The 20,936-nt window shown below is 41.4% G+C and overlaps 2 protein-coding genes across 2 annotated transcripts in view; both read left to right on the forward strand.

Moving 5' to 3' along the window:
• The window catches only part of MAP3K5 (mitogen-activated protein kinase kinase kinase 5), a 97,973-nt gene extending 85,046 nt beyond the window's left edge, over positions 1-12,927 (forward strand). Inside the window, exons 24-30 of the mRNA XM_064708342.1 lie at positions 654-839; positions 4,034-4,139; positions 6,400-6,640; positions 9,351-9,463; positions 10,374-10,486; positions 11,368-11,444; positions 12,117-12,927. Coding sequence (XP_064564412.1) covers positions 654-839; positions 4,034-4,139; positions 6,400-6,640; positions 9,351-9,463; positions 10,374-10,486; positions 11,368-11,444; positions 12,117-12,177 — 897 coding nt within the window. The 3' untranslated portion in view covers positions 12,178-12,927. The remainder of the gene's footprint in view (positions 1-653; positions 840-4,033; positions 4,140-6,399; positions 6,641-9,350; positions 9,464-10,373; positions 10,487-11,367; positions 11,445-12,116) is intronic.
• Positions 12,928-15,280: 2,353 nt separating this feature from the next.
• Positions 15,281-20,936, forward strand: part of MAP7 (microtubule associated protein 7) — a 109,470-nt gene continuing 103,814 nt past the window's right edge. Inside the window, exon 1 of the mRNA XM_064708346.1 lies at positions 15,281-15,743. Within this exon, the coding sequence (XP_064564416.1) occupies positions 15,698-15,743 (46 nt within the window). The 5' untranslated portion in view covers positions 15,281-15,697. The remainder of the gene's footprint in view (positions 15,744-20,936) is intronic.

The following is a 20,936-nucleotide window of genomic DNA, read 5'->3' on the forward strand; positions in this document are numbered from 1 at the left end:
CTGAAAGAACATCTTTTAGATAAACAATTAATAAACATAAAAACCGAAAGAAGAACTGAAGCCTCTTCTCGTCCTTCGATACGCGGGCTGCCCCAAGGCCACCCCCGGGCCTTTCCAGGCCCCTCAAACAGCCGAGATAAACCGGACACATAAGAAACAAGCAGTACCTTTGTGAGCCTCCTGCATAATTGACTAATCTCTTCTTTTAAATGCTGCTGTAGGACTTTGCACATTGTCTCTGAGAGGCACCCAGAAATTAGAAGCACTGCAAAGCATGTGTGTGTTTGCAATTATGAGTCATTTGTAGTACCCAGTGTACAGTACATTTATTCATATCTTTATTCATTGCTGTTGAAAGACACATACACACTGCAGTGTGCACACATTCTTCAGCAAATGGTGTAAAATGAAGTCAGCCACTTTTTCAATGAGTTCCCCCCTGCCTGTCCCCAGGGAGCCCAGCCCCAGAGCTCTGTGCTGCTGCAGTTATGCTGCCACCAGCACCTGACCTGCAGCTGCACCTTCCCCTTAACCATAGCAGCAGTTTCTGAAAACCCATACTGCCAGCTGACATTATTAACTGAAGTCTTTCTGGATGTATGTTTCAAAAAATATGACTATCAAAACTATTTCTTTTCTCTCTCTTCTGCCAGGGAGCTGAAGAACCCAAGCTAAAATGGGAACATATCACAACACTCGTTTCCAGCCTCAGAGAGTTTGTACGGTCCACTGATCGCAAAATCATCGCAACCACGCTTTCAAAATTGAAGCTGGAGTTGGACTTTGACAGCCATGGTATCAGCCAAGTGCAGCTTGTGCTGTTTGGTTTTCAAGATGCTGTAAGTTGCATTTTTACTCAGAAACTTGTTCACCTAAACTGAAAAAAACGAAACAAACCAGGACCAAAGTGAACTTGTTTAACTTCCACCCAGAGCTGCTGAAACGATAATATTTGAGGGCTTTGAAACTGTAATAGCAAAATCTGAACCCATAGCAGTGACTTGGTTTGGTTGCCTTGTGATCCTTTGGCAGGACACAGACCCTGAACTGAGATCTTACTGATTAAAGATATAGCAAGTTCAGAATAATTGTGTGAATATTGTGTAATAATAGTAAGGCAGGAAAGCCTTTTTTAAAAATCTCATTTTTGAAGGTTTCCTGGGTAATAAGACTAACAGTAAATGTCAGGTTTATCCTACATAAATGCAGATCTCCTAAACTTCTCTTACAAATTAATGCATTGCCCCCCATAGTAGTCTATCTACCTTGTAATACTATATTAATTCTTATTTTTAGTATTTTGATTAGCAGATTTCTGCCAAAATAAAATTCTCATTTCAATTTATAATAAGCAGGATAAGGAGGACTGTTACTTTTCTACCAATGATAAATGCAAGATTTATCATTTTCTACATTGAGCAGCCAAAAACATGCATGGGTAGCCCTTAAATAGCCAGTTTACAAACAGCAAATGTTTTCTTATGGTATGTGTTTAAGTGTTAGTTCCCAAACAGTTAGGCTTAATTATTAAGATGAATAATGAACATGGGAGGGTGCAGCTGTGCTGAACATCACTTGACCAGACTACATGAAGTCATGTAGTTGAAATGAAATGACAATTCAGGTAGGTATTTGAGGTGGATGAGCCTTTTAGAATTCAAATCTGGGGCACTCAGACAAGTAGAAGACAAGTCAGGAAGGATGGCATAGCATGTAAAGTGTTGCATCTAACAAGATTATATGCTTTTATTAAAAATAAGTGTTAAATGAATCTGTGAAAGAGCTCTTTCTACAAATCAAAAGTTTTTGATTCTTTTGAGTATGTTTTCAGCTCTCTCTATTAATCTCATATTAATATTGTTTTGATACTGGAGGAGAAAAAACAAGCATACAAGGTCAAGAGAACAATGCAGGGGGTAATAGTACAAATATTTGTACTGTTTTGATAGATATGTTGCTGGGCATCAGTTGTTTGGTAGTAATTTCCTGGGTTGTATTCTTATCAGTAAAAAATTTACTTTCTGTTAACTTCATAATTGCAAGTTGCTTTTTTTTACTGATAAGTGTCTCTGTCATTACTATCTCTTATTTAACTAAACCCACAGAAAGTTAAAGAAAAACTTTGCTTTATATGTCTGCAACTTTAATTATTTTGGCCATACAATAGATTTCTATTCTACACTGAAATCCAGGACATTATCAAGACCTCAGATGCTGCAGAGACTGAGGCACTGCTAAAAGTGAGGGAAAGTAGTTCCCTTGCTCTTGGTACTTAATAAGCTGATCTTAGGTTACAGTGTTTAATAATCACAACATCCTTATCAGACCAACCAAGAAAAAGTCATTTTGTGATGCCAAATAAATAACTAAATCACATAACTATGGATGGTTGTGATCTTGACAAAGTTAAATTTCATTTCTTCAGTGCTCAATAAAGCTAGACTTAGCTAAACACGTCACTGTCTCGGTGGCAGTCGCTTTGGGAAGGTGCAAAGTGCTGGCACAGGGTGGCTGTGCTGCCTCAGAGGGCAGTGGGCAAGCCTTAGGGGCAGCTGCTGCCCAGGTGCCAGGCCCAGGGCAGGCTCCCTGGCACTGCACAGCTCCCAGTCCAAACACAGTGTCCAAGTGCCATCTCGTGGCCACTGGCCATAGAACGGAGCAGACTCAGGTACTGCTGTGCTGGGTGGACCCTGGCTGGCAGCTAGAGGAAAACCCCTACCCAGTCACTCATTCACTCCCTCCCAACAGGAGGAGGGAGAGAATTGGAAGGACCAAAAGTGAGAAAATTTGTGGGTCAAAATAAAGATTGTTAAATAAGTGAAAGGGGGAGAAAAAGCTCACAAGTGTTGCAAAAGCAGTCAGTCACCAACAGCAGACTTGTGCCCAGCCAGTCCCTGAGCAGCAGCTCCTTTGGAAAAAGCAGCCTCTAGTTTATTGCCCATCATGACCTTATACAGAAGGGAATATTTCCTAGGTCAGCTGCTCCAGCTGTGCCAGCCATGTGCCCCTCCAGCCCTTAGTCCACCCACAGCCCCCTCACTGCTGGGGCAGTGTAAGGAACAGAGGCAGCCTTGACAGCCTCTAAGTTTTGCTCAGCAGGAGCTGAAACGTGTGTGCTATCAAGGCTGTTTTAGCCACAGTCTAATACATAGCACTATGTGGACTGCTGTGAAAGAATTTAACTCCATCCCAACCAAAGCCAGTGCAGGTACCTGCATAAATTACTGCATCACTGAATACTCTTTTTGGCAGTGAAAATAGTAGGATTAGTAACTTTTACATATCCTCTGAAGGCATCATTTGTGTGACTTCAGTCATTTTTTACAGAAAGGTTATCACAGAATGAGAGAATTGAACTTATCCCTTTTTTAGGAAGAGTGAAATATCTTTTTTCCACTTTTTTTCATAATCAGTAGTGGCTCCTTTTTTTATAATGCTGTAACTTGATAGTTTTCTATGTTAAATATGACTCAAAGCAGTTTGTAAGCAGGTCTGTAGGCAATTGGGAGCAACCCAGTGTAGAAAACCATCAGACTGTAAGAAGCAGAAGGAAAGAGAAAATGGTACAGCACACAAATGAAGTTCCCTAATTGTTTAAACTAACATTAATTAACTAGTTTCAGAATTAAGTAGGAGCAGCATTACATTAGTTCTTTTGTATTTCCTACAATTGTACTTTAGAATAGACAAGTAGTGCTCAGAGCAAGCAGTGAAAGTGATGCCAAAAAAAGTAACAAGATTAATTAGCTTCAGCTGCAAGCCTTTCATAACATAGTCCTTGTTATTTGTCTTGCTTGCATTCTTTCAAAGTTTCTCTCCACAGTCACCTAACACACGAACCAGTACTTGATGAAAAATACAACATATTGCATGACTTATATTAAAATAGACGAAGTTGATAATGTTGCATCAAGAAATAATTGTAATCATCTGCTTGGATATAGCATCTAGAAGTTTAAACGTTTCATATGACATATATTCTCATTTTAAGCTGTGGGATATGTAATATCTGAACTGAATTTTCTCTCACTAGGTCAATAAAGTTCTCCGAAATCATAATATTAAGCCACATTGGATGTTTGCACTGGACAGCATAATCAGAAAAGCTGTGCAGACTGCTATTACAATTCTGGTCCCAGGTGAGTCATTCTTAATACTCAGCAAATATTTATCAGCTGATCTCTTTAAACATGCTTTAGAGTTGTGATCATGATGCTTCACTTAGGATTTTGAAAACCAGCAGTGGCCTTTTTCCTGTTCACTGTCTGCTTTGCAATTCAGAAATTAATCTGTGTATTGTTCAAGCTGCATTGGAAAGCACCTTTCCACAATGTGTAATCTAAACGATTCTGCAACACGGTGAGTAGTAGTAGGTTAAGGTGCTCTGGGACCTAATTTTTTGAGGTGCAAAATGTGGCCTATTGCTTATGGCCAGAAGCTGTCTTAAAAAAAACCCCAAAATACAACAAAACCAAACAAGCCCAAAACCTTGAATTAAAACCTGCCAAAACCAAACAAACAGGTCTGCAGCGCCTGCATTTCTACCTTGTATTTTAAATGTGGATTTAGGGTGTATGGCTTCACTGAGGGAAAGAGTCTGTTTAGATGAAACCGTAGCCCATTCTGTTACTTCTCTATCTATTTCCAAGTTGAGTTTTTCTGCTTCTTCTTAACTTCTAATGCTGGAATTAATGGTGATATTTTCAAATATCACAAAATAATTTTCATTTAATGCTTTAAGTCAGAATACTTACATTCCTGTTTCCTGCAGTGGATTGAGTCTTGGATTATCAATAAGGGAATCTGAAAATTACTTTGAAAGTTACATCTACTCCTATTCTCCTTACTTTCCATATCCCTAGCACAAACAACAAGATATAAGTAGAGTTTATGTGTTACTTTCAAGTCACAAAGAAACTCCTGTCTTCTGATTAGAATGCTGAACACCTCTCACAGGCATGTACTTCATTGCTGTGTAATAGGAGTAACTACAATTCCTCCTTAGTAGTCTGTCCTTCCCCATACAGCTCAGTGACAGCATTAATTGTAGGTGGTCAAGCTTAAACAAAAGCCTCTGTGCCCCAGTGGTTTTCAGGCACTGATCATCTGCTGCTTCTCTACTTCTGATTACTTTCCCTTGCCTTCATCTCACTCTTTTTTCTTAATTATTTTTCTTATAATGTGGAGATTTATCACTGCCCTTAACACTTCTAAAAGTTATGGGATGTTTAAGGAATGGTACAAAGCCAATTTTATGCTGCCTGGTGGTGAACAATGGCAAAGAACATGTACATCCTGCTTATAAGAGCAGAAGTTCAAAGCAAATCCAGACATATTTGCCTAGCAATATTTGGGTAACTGCTACATAATAAATCTGCTTTCCTGAATTTAGAGGAAGCACAGCTCTGTTGACCTTATTATATTCAGCCTTGAGAAAGGTATGTAGCATTGAAATGAAGAGGTGAAATAGATCAAGGAACAAAACGTCTTTTGTAAGGAAGAGAAACATACTTGTTAGTTTAGTTACTCAGCAGAAAGGGCATAAAGCAAGTGGGATTCAGGAAAAAAATTATATTTTGGTGAGGAGACTAGAGGGAGTTCTTAGCAATAAGGAGCCACAATTGAAGGAAAGAAAGAAGAAAGATTTATATTAAATAGTTAGAATAAACAAACAGATGTTGTTAACACTAATAGGTTGTGTAGGAGTGTCAGATCTAGCATACACATCTTGCATACCTGGTAGGCTCTGGCAGGTAGTTTAAACAGGGAACAGAAACTAGGGTATAGCTTTGTGTTTGTAGTTGTGTGGATGTGCATCATTACAAAAAAGGCAGCGTTCCCTCTGATAAGCAGAAGGGAAGTGTGCTTTTAATTGTTGGGAGAGGGGCCTTTTTGTAATTTCTTCTCTATGTTTGAATGCAATTTTTTGGTGAACATGGTATTCTTATAAGGATGGAATGCTAAATATGCCAGAGCAGCAACAGTAGGAATACCTGGATAGAAAAGAAATAATGGTTATTTGTTCAGTAAAATGTTTCAAGTCAGACACATAAGAAAATGCAAACTACTGAGAATGAAATTAAACAAAAGAAACCCTGCTATACTTCAGCACAATTTGACATTAAATGGTAGCCAAATCAGGAATCATGTTCATACAGATGTTTGTTTTTTACAGCTCTTTGATAGGCAGAATAATAACCTGCATAAACAAAAGTGCTGTTATGTTTTGAGTGATCTTAAACCCCTAGAAAATATCTCGTCGTGTTACAGAAATTTCAGGTCTGCTGTAACCAAAGCTATAGGATAATCTGGAAACAATCACTTGGGTCTGCTTTTGTTTTAATATTTAACTTATGTTTAACTTCTTTGGTGGTTTTTCCCTTGCTTATATTTTAATAGAATTGAGGCCACATTTTAGCCTTGCATCTGAAAGTGATACAGCTGATCAAGATGATATAGAAGTTGAAGATCAAGATGAACAGCCTCAGAATCAAACCATCCAGCAGCCTTGCATTGTCTTGGAGGATGCAGTAGCTACCTCAGGTGTAAGCACACTCAGCTCCACGGTGTCCCATGACTCCCAGGCTGCTCACAGATCACTGAGTGTCCAGCTGGGCAGGCTAAAATTAGAGACAAACAGGTAAGTCTGGGCATCAGGAGACAGGGACACTAGCCTGCTCACAGCAGTGTGCTTTGGTTAGCTTTCCAAATATATGTAAGCTGGAATACCAGTGACAGTGCCAAAATTCCATTGCAGTGTAAGTTGTTCCCTTTAATGATCATCCTTTTTTAGCTGTGACTGATCACTTACATAGTTGTATGAATTTCAACAAAACCAGAGTGAAGCAAGTTAAGGTCAGACTTGATTTCAGGTGCCCTTTCAGGGAAGGTCTGTAAAACACTGACTTGCTGCCAAACTTCTGCTTTTTCTCTCTTTGGTGTGCTCTGTGTGGCTGATAAATGGTGTTATGTTTTGTTTCCATTAAGGCAGAACTTGCTGTTCTTTTCTATAGCTATTCTCAGCAAGTGAACTCAAGCTATTAGACAGCTACACAGGAACTCCATAAGGAAACTACTTCAGATTTGTTTTGTGCACACTGCAAGGAGGATCTGTGCTTACCAGCAACCATTAGCTTTTTATCAAATAGAGAAAGATGGGGAAAATAGGTGTTTTGCTTAAGAGAAGAAATGAAATGCATTTTTTTTCAGAAATATGTCTTGCACTTTGTGCAAGTGAAAAGTGGTTCTTTAAGGTTTTGTTGTTTTTTTAAGAAATGGCGGAGAAAAATCCAAATCATCTTCTACATATTTTGTTTTCTTTTCATTAAAATATACCAAATAGTCTAGTTAAAATAGATATTTCGCTTTTGCAGCATGTGATTTATGACACTGACCTCAGTAAATTTTAAATGTGACCTTGATAGAAAGAGAACATGTCTTCAATAAGACAGTTGTCATCCTGGTAGAAAATTCGTTGGAGCTACATTTTCATTTGAAGTTAAAATATTAAATTACACTTTACTTTTACCTGTGTCTGAGAAGGTTGCCATAATTAGAGTAATTCATTAGACTGCACTGTATTTAATAAAGTATCAGTATTTTGGGGTCCTTATGTCACAATTAATTTTTTTTACTTGTGACAACTGAGAAATATTTTGATTGTCTTATTGTTATACCTAGAGAAATACATAAATATTTTAGATTGACTCACTTTACTTCCCCAGCTTATGGTGGGGAATAGCCTCCAAAGTGATCTGCTTGAAGAAGTACTTTTTTTTGCTAGCATTTTGTTTCTGTAAATTTCTCAAATGCAAAGCCTTTGGCCAAATAATCACATCCAGTCATTCATGCAGAAATTTTTAATAAATAATAGAGAATTTAAAAAAAATATTTATGAAAGCTTTATTGACACAAGCAGCAAGCAGTTTTCAGGAGAAAATAATGGATTATTTTATTGGCCCTGAAGGCCTTTTCCAACCAGAATAGATAGACTAGGAATAAATTAACTGAAAGGTGACCTGTCTGGACAGAGTATCAGTTTGCACTGAGAATACACCCTACACCCAAGCTGTGGGTGTAGATGCAGCAAGCAGCTCTGTTCCCATGCAGTGTGGACTTGGTAAGGTTTCTTAGCTCAGGTGTGGAAGCACTCAAGTGCAAATATGTTTCTAGTGGGCCTGCATGCAAGCTAAAAGTAGGGCAAGATGTTTTTACAATGCAATCATGTGGGATTCAGTCTACCCCGTGCAAAGGCAGGTAAGGGGCTTCTGTGGCATATTTTCTAACTGAATTCCTGTCTTTCAGAAAAGGGTTGCAGTGCTCAGCTGGTATAAATGAAAAAAAAAATTAATACATGGATAAATAAAAGGAAACATGCTGAAATAGAACAGTTGTTGCATAGTTCTCAGGCTGAGAGAGGTTTCAAGAAAAGGATGAAGATGCTGCAGTCCTTTCAAGGCAGAACTTCTGAAGACTCAGGAGTCAATTTTAGGTTTATGAATCTGCTCTCCATGTGCAAATTTTGATCAAGTTCCTAATAAGATATCATTCATAAGTCCTGCATTTTACTAAACCAATCTTCTAAAAGAACAAATTACAGCAGTTTTACATACTAATTTTCCATTATATTCTATTTTCTTTTGATCAGCTCAAATGGTGCTAGCCACTGAATATCTACAGATTTCTCTCTGGGTTTGTCTTATGAAGGAGGTCAAACATGAGTTTCAATTTACTTCAGCTTTACATTCTCAGAAATAATTGCTTAGGGAAGTAGGCAAGTATTTTGCCTCCTCTTTTCTCACTCTTAATATAGTCTAGGAGGGCAGGCACAAAGTGCCTTATATGTGAGGAAGGGACAGCCCTTGTGTGGTTGAGAAGCTTTTTTCATATTTATGAAATGCAACCATATGTTTTCACCACATTTTCATCACTGCTCTACCCTTTCCATACCTTTGAAAATGTCTGCTGGAGAGATGTGAACTGGCATTTTTCTTTACAAAGGTTTAGCCCTTAGATTATGAACCACTTTGATATTTGTTCTCAGTTCCAGTTTTGTTTAAAACAGGGCACAGGCTGTGGAAATTTTACTGAAATATTCTACCATACCACTTGTTTAGTGGGTGAATGTTTCTGTGGATGCTGGTGTGTTTGGGGCTTCTGTATGAATGTTTGTGTCTTGATATAGATCAAAATCAATCTGTTGTGAAAGAATATACCTTCAGTGAAAGCTGAAGAATTCTGTCCTTGTCTTTGCCACAAATGTTTCCAGTTAAGGTATAGTAAGATCTTTCCTTTCCTGAAAATTTGAAGCTACTGAAGGAAATGGGTTTTTTGTTCTCATTACTTCACAGGTTATTGGAGGAGTTAGTTCAAAAGGAGAGAGAATTTCAAGTCCTCTTGCATCAAGCTATAGAAGAAAAAGACCAAGAGATCAGGAACCTACAGCTCAGGTCACAGCCAATAGGTAAGTGAGAAGAATTTTTGAAGAAAAGTTTCATACTCACTACAGATGAAAAAGTGCCAGCTAAATGTCTGTCCATTTTATTGAGGTAGCCTCAGCAAAGATGCTTTATTGTGCTGCTTCTGGTAGGGTTTGCTCTGAAGTAAGAATGTACACTGTGGAAACAAATTACTGGATTTGTTAATCACAGTACAAGGAATGAGTACGATTTGAATATTTTTGTTTGCGATAATATGGAAGAGAGCAAGGCTCATATCCTACTGAATAAATATTATTCCTAAGGAGGATAATCTAGTATGTTTAGATATATGTTCCTTGAATTACAGACTGTTCCAATTGTTACAGTGAAAGTTCAAGAGGCGAGATGCAAATACACCTAATTGGTGAGATGCAAATGCAACTTAAATGTTACTGAGAAAAGCCGAGTTTGCTGTGTCTGCCCTGAAGAAGGTGGAAGTGCTAATGCAGTTTGATATTTCTGTGTAATGTGCTTCTAAGTGTTGCTTCCAAAAGCAGCTGATCCTCAGCCTAAGACATTGCCTGTGCAGCAATTTTATGAGTTACACTGAACAGTTCAGTTAATTGATGCAACAACCTTAGTGTAGAAAGAATGACAGTGAAATTGATGTGCTTTGTACTAGCAAAGTCGTTTTCAGAAGAGGGCAGAAAAATGCTCTGTGTGTGTCAATGTTCACACTATTTTAACTGTACCCTTAACCAAGCAGAGAAATTAATGTATAACTGTCTATAAATTGGAATTAAGTGTGCTCTTTGGGAATTGGCATTTATTTATGGGTATACTGGCATTCTACACTTGAAGGAAAAGCTCACTGAAGAAAGTGCTTGAGGAGTCAAATATGACAAGAGGTTGCTTTGGCAACACAAAACCTTGTCTCAAATATACTTGTTCCAGATATTCCTGGATTGTCTGTCCGTCATCGTCATTCCACTGGCACGGGGACCGAAGACCCTGATCTCATAAACTGGCTGAGAGTTCATGGAGCTGATGAGGCCACAATAAACAAGGTAGCAATGATCCCATCCACTGCCTGGCACAGTTGCAGTACTGTTTTGTGACTCAGTTTAAAAAATACCAAACCTTTCTAATTACTTCAGCACATTTTGAGAGATTAATTTGTTTTCAGAGGATAGGGAAAAGCCATGAATGTGAAGGTCTTCATAAATATAAAGTACCATTAATAGTTCCTAAATATGATTGTGAATAAAGCAATAAAATATCCTGGTAAATAGACACTCTTGGGTTTTCAGTGTCTTTACACACTGCAGCATTCCTGCTGATGATACTCTGGATACAGGATACATGTTCACCCTTAGCTAGTTGTGCTACTGTGAAATATCCTGAAGTAGATCAGTCTGCTCTGCAGCAAATTATATAACTTTAGAGGTGTTAAATATTTCAGCTAATTTAGGAATACCTGCATGTAGTTATCACTCCTACAGATCAGACCAAAGGTTCCTCCAGGTTCAATGACATCAAATTTAGATGCCATTCTTGAAAATGTGCATCTTAACTGTTTGAATTTCCTCATGGATTAAATGTGCTATTACTTATGGTACAATTTGTGTTCAGTGAAGTCTGTAATTCTGTGATACCAGTGGTAGCAATAGAAATGCCAGTTGACAAAGGTTTTGAGTAGCTGTAATAGCATTACATCTTTCAAGTTGTGTCTGGTATGCCGATGCAGAGTATACAGTGTAAAATTTAAATAGTTTCACTGTATTTGTAGAAACCATGTTTTTCTGTTGCATGTACTACATTTCAGCCCAATTTTAGGTTTCTCCCAAATTTACCCTTCTATTTTTAGGGGCAGATGATTCTAGCAAGATGAGCTTAGGAATTTAAATAATATTTCTAACAAAATGTTCATTTAAATTTCTTTCTGCAGTTCTTGGCTGAAGACTATACCTTAACGGATATTCTCTGCTATGTTACACGAGATGATCTGAAATGTTTGAGACTGAGGTAATGCTTCAGAGTTAAATGAACTGTGCTTTGTAAGAAGAAAAATTGATACTAAGTCTCTATTTATTGCACTGTGTGCAATTCTATTAAAATAACTAACACTTTGCAGTATGTCTTTGTATACTGACACATTTCTGCCAAACAGCTGATACTATTTAAATCTCAAAATAAGCTTTTTTCTATTGAAGGCAAAATTTTAAGGTAAAGCATTTACCTTACAACTGGAGACCCTAGATATCCCATTAGAGCCTTGCTTTTATTTTAAAAAGAAAAGCTAGAAAATCTTTCAGTAGTTTATTATCATCATCAGACTTCAGAAACGTTACTCATGGACTGTAAGTAACACATTTCACCTGATCATGCCAGGTGTATAGGTCACCAGCTTGCATCATGTTGGAAGTCAAATGTGGGTTATGCAAGTCCTTTGGACCAGAAGTCTGAATTCCAGACAGCAGGCATCTGCCAAGTGGAAAGATTGCCCTGTCTTGTAATCAGAAAAGGACTCTGTTCCTTGTTTGAGTAATGTATGTTGGATTTCACCTTTGATCAACCTTCCCACTGAATATCATTGATCAAAACCAGAGCAAGAAAATCAGAAAGCACCTCAGCTGGAAGGCTTTCAGACTAGAGAGTTTCTTTGTACCTGAGTGTCTTTATGATTTTTCTTTACAGAGGAGGAATGCTGTGCACGCTCTGGAAGGCGATCACTGACTTTCGAGAGAAACACGCCTGACACTGATATTTTTTTCTTTGCTTCTCTGCAGAGATGAAAAGATTTCCTTTCAGCCAGAGCAGGTGTGCTGTCAGAAGGACTGTTGCACTTTAATCCAGTATTTGTTTACCAATGTTAAAAACACTGCAGCTTCCTGACTGCTTTTACTCCTATAATCCATAAGGAATCTGTAAACAACCTGCAACATTATTTTACTTTCAATGTTTTTACATGCAAGTTTTTCAACAATTTTTAGAAAACACACACACAAAAGTTATAAACTCATGAAATATTGTAGTTAAAGTAAGCAGATGTTAATTTCATGACAAGCTGATGTAAGATTTCATGTAACAGTACATCACTGGAACAAAACCAAAATGTGACAACTTTCAATTTCTTTGTAATATATATCAATATTATCTGTAGTACAGCTTCATAATTTCAATCATAATTAGATATTTTTCTTTTAGTGTGCAAGATCTAAAGGTAATTGTTTTTACCTACTGCCCTACATAGTTTAATATTGTTTATTTTTGGTAATTTAAGTTCTATGGTGCATTTGTTTTAGAGTTGTTTATGTACTACTGAACTGTACCAGTTGTATACACCTGAACCACGGTAATGTTAGCTTGTTCTAAAGCTATCTCTGACATACACAATTGAAAATAAAAATAACCTACGACTTACTTTTTCCTATATTTTTGGACTTATAAAATAATAACAGTGGTGTAGAACTGGAAAATATTGGAATAAAAAAAAAGAAAAAAATCATACTGAGTATTAAGGGAACCTTTTTGATGCATCTTACATTTACTGTGATTTGAGTATGATAACCATAGCATTGAATATTTTCTTTGTTTTTTTCTATTCAGTCTAATTACAGTACTAACAAGCCATTACAGTACTAACAAGCCAAGACCAAACAAAATTCTTCTCTGGGTGCTGTACTTGAGAAATGAAAAGTCCTGCCTCCATGCGCTGAATAGTCATTGTGGACTGTTGTTTCTTTTTCTGCTTTTGTTTATGCAATGATTTTTTTTTCTCGTGTGCAATGAAAAAGGGTGGTGGGTGTTCCCTGTCCATCCACTGTCATTGTCACTCCACTATTCTAGCACTGGGTATCAACAGATTCTTCTGGGGCATCTGCAAAAATTCCATTGTGGGTAAGACTTGCCTGGACAAGAAGCTACTTCTTTTTCCATAAGCCTTGGTAACCAGTAAAAGGCTTATGCTCTTCATTTTTCAGGTCTAGCAGGTATTTTCAAAGAAAACTAATTTTTTTTTTTAACATAAACACATTGTCCTAATGTGTATACAGTAACTTTTGCTGGCTACAGTGCAACAATTATGTATTAAAAAATAAGACACAGAACAGTCAATTAAATCATTTTAGTCAGATTTTTTTTTACTCTGAAGATAGTTCTATTGATTTTTAGGCATGGATGTATTCAACTCATTCCAAAAACTTCACTGCATTTCACTAGAAACACAACTACTGTTTATTAATTTCAACTGCTATTACAGCAGAAAACAATACATTTTCAAGGTAATTTTAAACACTAGAAGGACCAGAGGTGGAAGCTGACTTGTAGAACCCAAAACTTAAAAAAGACTTCACCCATTGAGAAGTAACCCTAAGACAATGAACTTCCCCCATTTGATTTTTGTGTGAAGCATGATCCTGTATTGGTCCAGCTTTTGAAACCCCTGGTTTCATGCAGTATGACTGGAAGGCAATTGCACTGCTCTGTTTACTTGGAAAGCGTGCAGCCTGTTCTCTATGACTCAGGCTGCTCAGAAATGCCAGCTATGTAAGGGAGAAAATTGTGATCGAGGTTTCCACTGAACATCTCCATGAGACATAGCCTGGAACCAGCTGGAATTAACTCCTGTGGTTCTCTGCTGGCTTTACCAGACCCAAGGTGGCTTCTGCAGCATTGCTCAGCAATCAGTTCTGTATTCTCCGTGGTGAGACTCTGTTGGATCTGATCCATGCCCAGGCCAGGCCATGTACACTTATGGTCCTCCAGCAATTCTGGTCTAAATGTGGTTCCCTAAGCAGCACAGCTAATCCATACAGATACTAGATCTGTGCACAAAAGCTTACATAAGATCCCTACATCAGGCTACTTCATACAGATTGTACCAGATGTTACCTTTTACATCCTCAGACAAAACATGACACAACACTTTGGGACGGTGTGCATCAGACAGATGCAGCCTGGGATTCTTCAGCCTGGCTCCCTGGTGGGTGGACAGAGCACAGGTGAGGGCTTTGAGATTACCTCAGTGCAGGATGTTGCTGAGGGCAACATTTTGACCATAGGGCATACCACTGGCTTTGAACTTGGATAGCCTCTTAGTCCTTGATCAGTGCTGTTCTAATCCAGGGCTCAAGCTGACTGGCACCCTTACGTCTCCCTTAAGGGAGCATAGAAGTAAAAGCTCGACCAAGGTAGTGCTGATTTTGCAGTCTTTTGCACCTTTCAGCATAGAGCCCAGCCTATTCTTCTATTACAGACACTCCTGCCCACAAGCCACAGGGTGTGTTTATCACCCAAGCCCCAAACTCCTTGTTTTAGAGCACAAATGGCTCTTGGTGCAACAGCAAAATATTAAACTCTCCTTCCCCTAGAAGACCTTGTGCTCTGAACTTAGCAGTTTCTGAAAGGGCCGTGCTCTGCATGGTGACTGAAGTTTGCTTGGTCCAAGTGCATCAAACCAAGGGAGCTGTCCCTCTCCACCTGCTTGCCTGCATCCACAGCTGCATCCTATGAGTTCCCCAATTCACCCACCCTCCTTCACCTGTAGTTCTGATGATTTGTGCTACTTACAAGCAGATGAAAAATCAAATGATGTTTTGATGCAGACTAGAACACTTTGAAGAGAAACACTCTTATGAGCCTGAAAAGCAGCACAAAGCAAGTTAAGGCAAACTCATAGGAAAGGTAACAGGACCATGACCTTTACAGAAGTGACTGACACATCGGCAGCTCTTCACAGAGCCTTTTTTTTTTGGAAGCAAGGCGTTGCACGCAGCTTTGGAAGCGGCACTTTAGGAGCACGTGCCGCAGGAACGAGTCTACGGCAGTGCAGCTCTTTCCCACACGATGCGGCGCATCGCCCGGGCTTGCGAGGCGGCCGCCACTCCTCCCACCTACTGCCGAGATGGCGAGCATCCCCAAACCTGTTTTTTCTCTCGGCGCCGGTACCGAACGAGCTGTGCCAATGCGGCGGGAGCTGCTCTGAAGAAAAAACTAATCACACCTGTGTGAACAGCGGCACCTCGGCAGCCCGGGCCGCCGCGGGGGCTGGGAGTGCGGGCAGCCACCCCCGCACCGCCACCACCACCGCTGCCGCCGCATAAGCGCCTCCAGCCCGTCAGAGGCGGCTGCTCCCGGGCCGCGGGGGCCGGTCCCGCCCTCACCTGCTGCCGGGCCGAGCCGCGGGCGGGGGCGGGGGACGTGGCGCTCACCTGCCCCGGGCCGCGGAGCCGCGGGGCGGAGCAGCCGCGCTCGGCGAGCAGCAGCAGCAGGGAGACATGGCGGAGGCCGCGGGCAGGAGCGGCCCGCGCCGGCGGCCCGCAGGTGAGCGGGGGCCGCGGCCGGCCGGGGCGGCGGGAGGGCGGCGCGGATCGGGCCGCGGCTGCGGAGCCCCGCGCTCACGGGCGGCTGCGGGCGCCGTGCGGAGCGGGAGCGCAGCGGGGCCCGGCGGCGGCCTCGCCCGCAACAGGTGCGGGGGCGCTCGGCGGCCGCCCGGCCGTGCGGGGACTTCGCTGCCTTTCCCCGGGCACCGCCGCGGCCCGGCCGGGGACAGCCGGGGGATCGGCCCGGGCGGCGGGCAGAGCTGCGCTGGAGGGGGCGGCGCGCCCGAACCGTGCAGCGAGACCCGTCCCGACCCCGCGCAGGGGCAGCGGCGGGGCCGCGCCGTCGCTCCCGGGTCGCCGCTGGTTCTTCTGGAGCCTCCGCTCCAAGAGCTCGGAGTGCGGCGGGGCCCGCACGGCGGCGGGGCTAACGCGGGCGCGGAGGGGTCTGCAGGGGGCGGCCGCCGGGCTGCGGGCTTTGAGCGGGGCTGGAGGTAGCGCCGAGCTCCCGCAATAAGGGAGGGCTGACAGCCGCAAGACGCCGCTAACGGGGACGGGTGAGCCCCGGCGAGGGCGGAGGGACGGCTCGGCAGGGTCAAGGTAGCCGGTGGCAGCGCCCCGGTGCCCGCCGAGCGAGGCCCGCTGCGGGCTTTGGCTGCGCCTCAAACGCGTGCGAGCGACGGGCTGCTGCGAGCCCTTATTTCCTACAGGGAAAGCGGGGAGATGACCTTGCAGATGTCTCCTGTGAGGAGGGATGTACACTGCGAGACCGTTTTAACTCGCTTTTATTTTGGCCCTAAGGGTGAGGAGGGTGCAGGGAGGAGATTTTGGCTTACGCAAGCGGATCGACCGCTGTATCACTGTTGTAGGCGCGGATGCTGTTTGCTTTTGCTGCTTGCTGGACTGTGAAGTCTGAGTCCAACTTTTAGTCCTCTCCTTTTTTCCTTTTTTTACCTTCCTCCCCAGTCCCATGCCACTCACCCTTTGCTAGTCCTTCTCTAACATAAGCCCAAGTTTATCTCTAAATCAAAGAGTGAGTTTTTATATCAAAACAGCATATAAATAGGCCATATGGCTGTTGGCTGATTGTGTTTTCTCAGTATAATATTTTTAATACATACTTTATGTAATGCAGGCATGTAGTCGCAAGCAGTGACTGTGGGCAGACCCAGCCAAGTGCTGTCTTCATTAGAAGTATAGAATATAGCTCAGAAATCCTTACAAGTCACTCCCAGGTATCACTCTAAAGTTCATCTTCAGAAAGGATGTGCATCTGTGTTCCTACATGTTTGGAGTTTGCAACCACATTGACTTCCCTTTCCACGGGAAGAACTGACTGGTTTATTGAAGCCATTTCTAACAAACTCTTCAGTTCTCTACCTTACATTGCTGATGTGATTTATTTTTTTTAACTGGATTATTAGTCTTTTTATAATTACCTACCAAAAATAGAGATGAGTCAACAGATGACATGTATTTTGCATATGTTCTGTTTTAAAATTACTTATGTGCCTAGATTTATTCTGTGTTTGCTTTATAGTTTCATTTCAAGCTGCTGTGTTGAACTTTTACTCATTGGGACATCTGTAGACTGAAGGATCTGCTTGCATAAGTTCTTGAGTATTTTGAATTTAAATTACTTTGTGCTGTCAAAGTTCATTTGAAACTTCTTTGTGAGTGAATTGTCAGAGTTAAACATCTGTGAAGCTTAACTATGAAGCTTTTCTGGGAAGTTTGTTGTCTGCTGAGATCCTTTTAGGTCTCTAGATATCACAGGGACCACTTTGCAGGTGTTCACAAACAGGAAGAACCTCAAAGCACATCAGGGATCTGCTCCATGGCTCTTTGGTCGGTCCATGAGGGAGCAGATGTGTGTGCCCAGGGAGGGCCATGCAGATGGCTGTGGCTGCAGTCTGCTCTGCAGGCGGAGCACCTGTGTCTGAATCCGGCTCCTCAGGAAGGTCAACATCCCATCTGTGTTTGGTGAAATTAGCTACCAGTAAAACTATTGCCTCTGTTATAAAAGCAAAGCTCTGTGTGTGTTGTGGTGCATGGCTGGTTTGTTTCTTTCCTTGCCTCCTGTGGCTACACACATGGACTTTCAGGGCTGATCCTGGGAAAGCTTCAACATCACCACAAGAGTTTTGCATCCCTTTATTGGCAGGTGGTCTGCTGCACTTAACTAGCTTTCTTTGGGTAAATGGCTTAATTATCAGGGTGGAGGGGTTTTTTTTTATTCTGCCATTCATAAATTTATAGATGGCAAAGTGAGTACAGTGCTCAAGGGATATACTAAGTTACACCAGTTAGAATTTTTCAGTCATAGCTACTTGAGCATCTAATAGTGCTGATGAGCTCTAAAGTGATTCCTGAGATGAGAGGAGCCCTCTTGTGGGGAATGCCACATGGAGAAGCTTCTGAGGCGCCTCATTTTTTGGCTGCCCATCCATAAACATAGGCATGTCTCTGCCTGTGAGAGTTCCCCATGCATGCTCTGGGCTGCCTTGGCCAGCTCTGTGCACAGGTAACAATTTACTTAAGCTCTGGGATAACAGAGAGAGCTATGGGTTTGTAACATTGCAAATAAGCTTTAATGCTGTGGTTTTGTGTGCTGTTGTAGTTAGCTCTTTCTTCTAAGTGAGCTTAGTATTACTCTGTGCTTTTTGCTGCAAAACAAATCTGCCCTTTAAATCATGTCAGTGCCAGGTGGCTTGTGAAAGCTGAAAACTTGAGGTGTTTGCTCTTTAACTGCTGATGGGACTTTTTATCTGTTGCTTGCTTAGCCTGGTATTTTCTCCATCTGAGAAGAAATCAAATTTCATCTTTCTGTGTTTATTTTTTTATTTCCTAACAAAGAGATAAATTATTCGGGAAAACACAGAAGTGCAGAAAGCATAGAGTGTCTGGGAGCTGAAGGCATGCTCTGGTTCCCATGGCTCTTTCCCAGTGCTTCCAGCGTGTTTTGCTGGGGAGGATTTACACGGCGGTGTTGAGACACGCGGGTTTTGTCTCTCAGACGATCCATGTCCTTCCCTGGGGAGCTGCCGGGTGCAGGGCGGTCACAGTGCCCGGAGGAGGGGATGGATATGCCCGTGCCCAGGCGCCGGCACCGAGGGATGTCACGGTGCTCCGGCACAGGCTGCGATACCGAGAGGCACCTCTGTCCTGGCTCCTTGTGCTCACCCGTACTGTGAACAGCACTGTGGGAGCTGTTCCCAGGTGTGGGAATCAGGGACTGCCGCGAGGGTGTGCGCTCACAAATGCTGCAGGTGTTGATGCCTGTGTGTGGTGGGCGTGCTCTGATTTCCATCTGTGATTATCTAAGTGTTAGCACATTGCAAATCCTTTCTCTCTCTTGGTGTATAAATCGTGGATCTGCAATTCTTCTATTGCCACCTCCCCTCTAAAGAAAATCTATTCAAGCTATGACATCGTGTCTCAGAGCCTGTGATTATATCTTTGGTCCCACATTAATGATTTTTGAGGCAGTACTGAATGCACAGAGACTCAGATTTTTCAGTACCTTGTAGAATGAAAATGATACAACTAAATTAAATTTAGGTTAAAATCCTCATAGAAGCCCTCCCTCAGCTTCAGAAAGCTGTTCAAGTACTGTGTCTGGGTATCTCTTGTTGGTCAAGTAATGTCTGTGCAAGGACTACACGCTATGGAAGTGTTCGAACGTGCCTTTTTCTGTGCTTATTGTGTAATGGGAGTCAGGCTTTCTCCACCCACCTACACCCAGCATTACTAGTGTAAAAAAAAAAAAAAAGAAGAATGAGGCATGTGTGTGAAACAAACCACAAGAAACACAAACTCAACAACAAAAACCCAACCCTGTCCAAAAATATTCCCCCCTCCCCCAAAAGTTCAAAACCATAGAAACTCTACACACACAAAAGCCCCATAGCCAAACACTGCAATTAAAAAAAAAGTTTATGAAGAATCAGGCCTGTTAAGTGATGGTCAAACAGCTGTCTTATGTGGTACTTCCAGTACAGAAAGTTTTACTAATTTAGTTCAAGTAATATGTGTTGCTGTTTTCCTTGGGCTTGGCTTTGAAAAGAGATTACTTGCGTATGTGCTGTTTCAAACTGCAAAAAGTTGTAAATTTACAGTACTCTTAGATGGCTGATATTTTATTTGCATGATTTATTATTATCCCAGATAAACAAATTTAATACTTTAGATCTGAAAATTATTTGTGGTGTTAAAGGTAATTAAATGATCAGAGAAATAATTGCCTCAATTATGTAAATACTGTATCATCTTGCAACAACATACACGTATTTCTTCAAGCAGAAAACAAAGTAAGTCTACATCTACAATACAAGCCACAGTGTGCTGCTGCTGCTGCTGTTGTTGTGGTAACTCTGTGTATATCTGTTCTTCCTTCAAGGAGGGGATCCCCTCTGTGTGACTTGTATTAGACAAATGCAGTGGTCTGCCTGGAACGATGGCAGAAAAGGTTCTGTGTATATTATATTCTTCTGTTACCCTACACATGCATGAGAAATGGTGAGACTGGTTCAGGTTTAATTCTGCACCTCTCCCTTAGTGTTGGTTCTGGAGTTGTGCTATAGTTGCTTTCATGAAAACCAGTAGGCTTTAGGGACAAAGCTTGAAAATATGTATTCTAGGAGATCTGTCAGAGTTCAGGGGAAACAACTGTAAGGTGTCTGCTAAGATGACATGCAGGACTAGGCTGCCCTGCTGTTCATATAAATGGAGCTAGAAACCCTGACTCTTGTTGACGATGAGATTCTTCAGAGAGGTGATGGAATGATTTGTGCTCCAGAAGGAGAGTCACTGTGAGGCTCATGAGGGGAGAAATAAACTACTGATGTCTCCAAATATATCCTTGTCTCTCTGTCTGAAACTCTGTTCTTCCTTATCCAAAAGTCCAGACGTCTTGGTCATCCTCTAAGAAACATGTTGGAAACTAAGATGTCAGTAAAGCACTGGTAATTAACACAGTTCACAGGATTACATCCAGCAGATACTAATGCCGGTAATACAACAATGGAAAAAATTTTAATTTGGTCTTGGCATAGCTCCTTTTCTTTCATGTCCCTGTTTCTGTGAAAAAAAGCTTGGAGCCTTGTCTTTGAAGTATTCATTTCTACTGAAAACTTAGTATGTGAGTGCTCTTAATTTTGAGTGTGATACAAATGCTTGGTTGTCTTGACACGTATTA

Source organism: Zonotrichia leucophrys, chromosome 3 (assembly GCF_028769735.1).
Source record: "Zonotrichia leucophrys gambelii isolate GWCS_2022_RI chromosome 3, RI_Zleu_2.0, whole genome shotgun sequence".
Lineage (NCBI taxonomy): Eukaryota > Metazoa > Chordata > Aves > Passeriformes > Passerellidae > Zonotrichia > Zonotrichia leucophrys.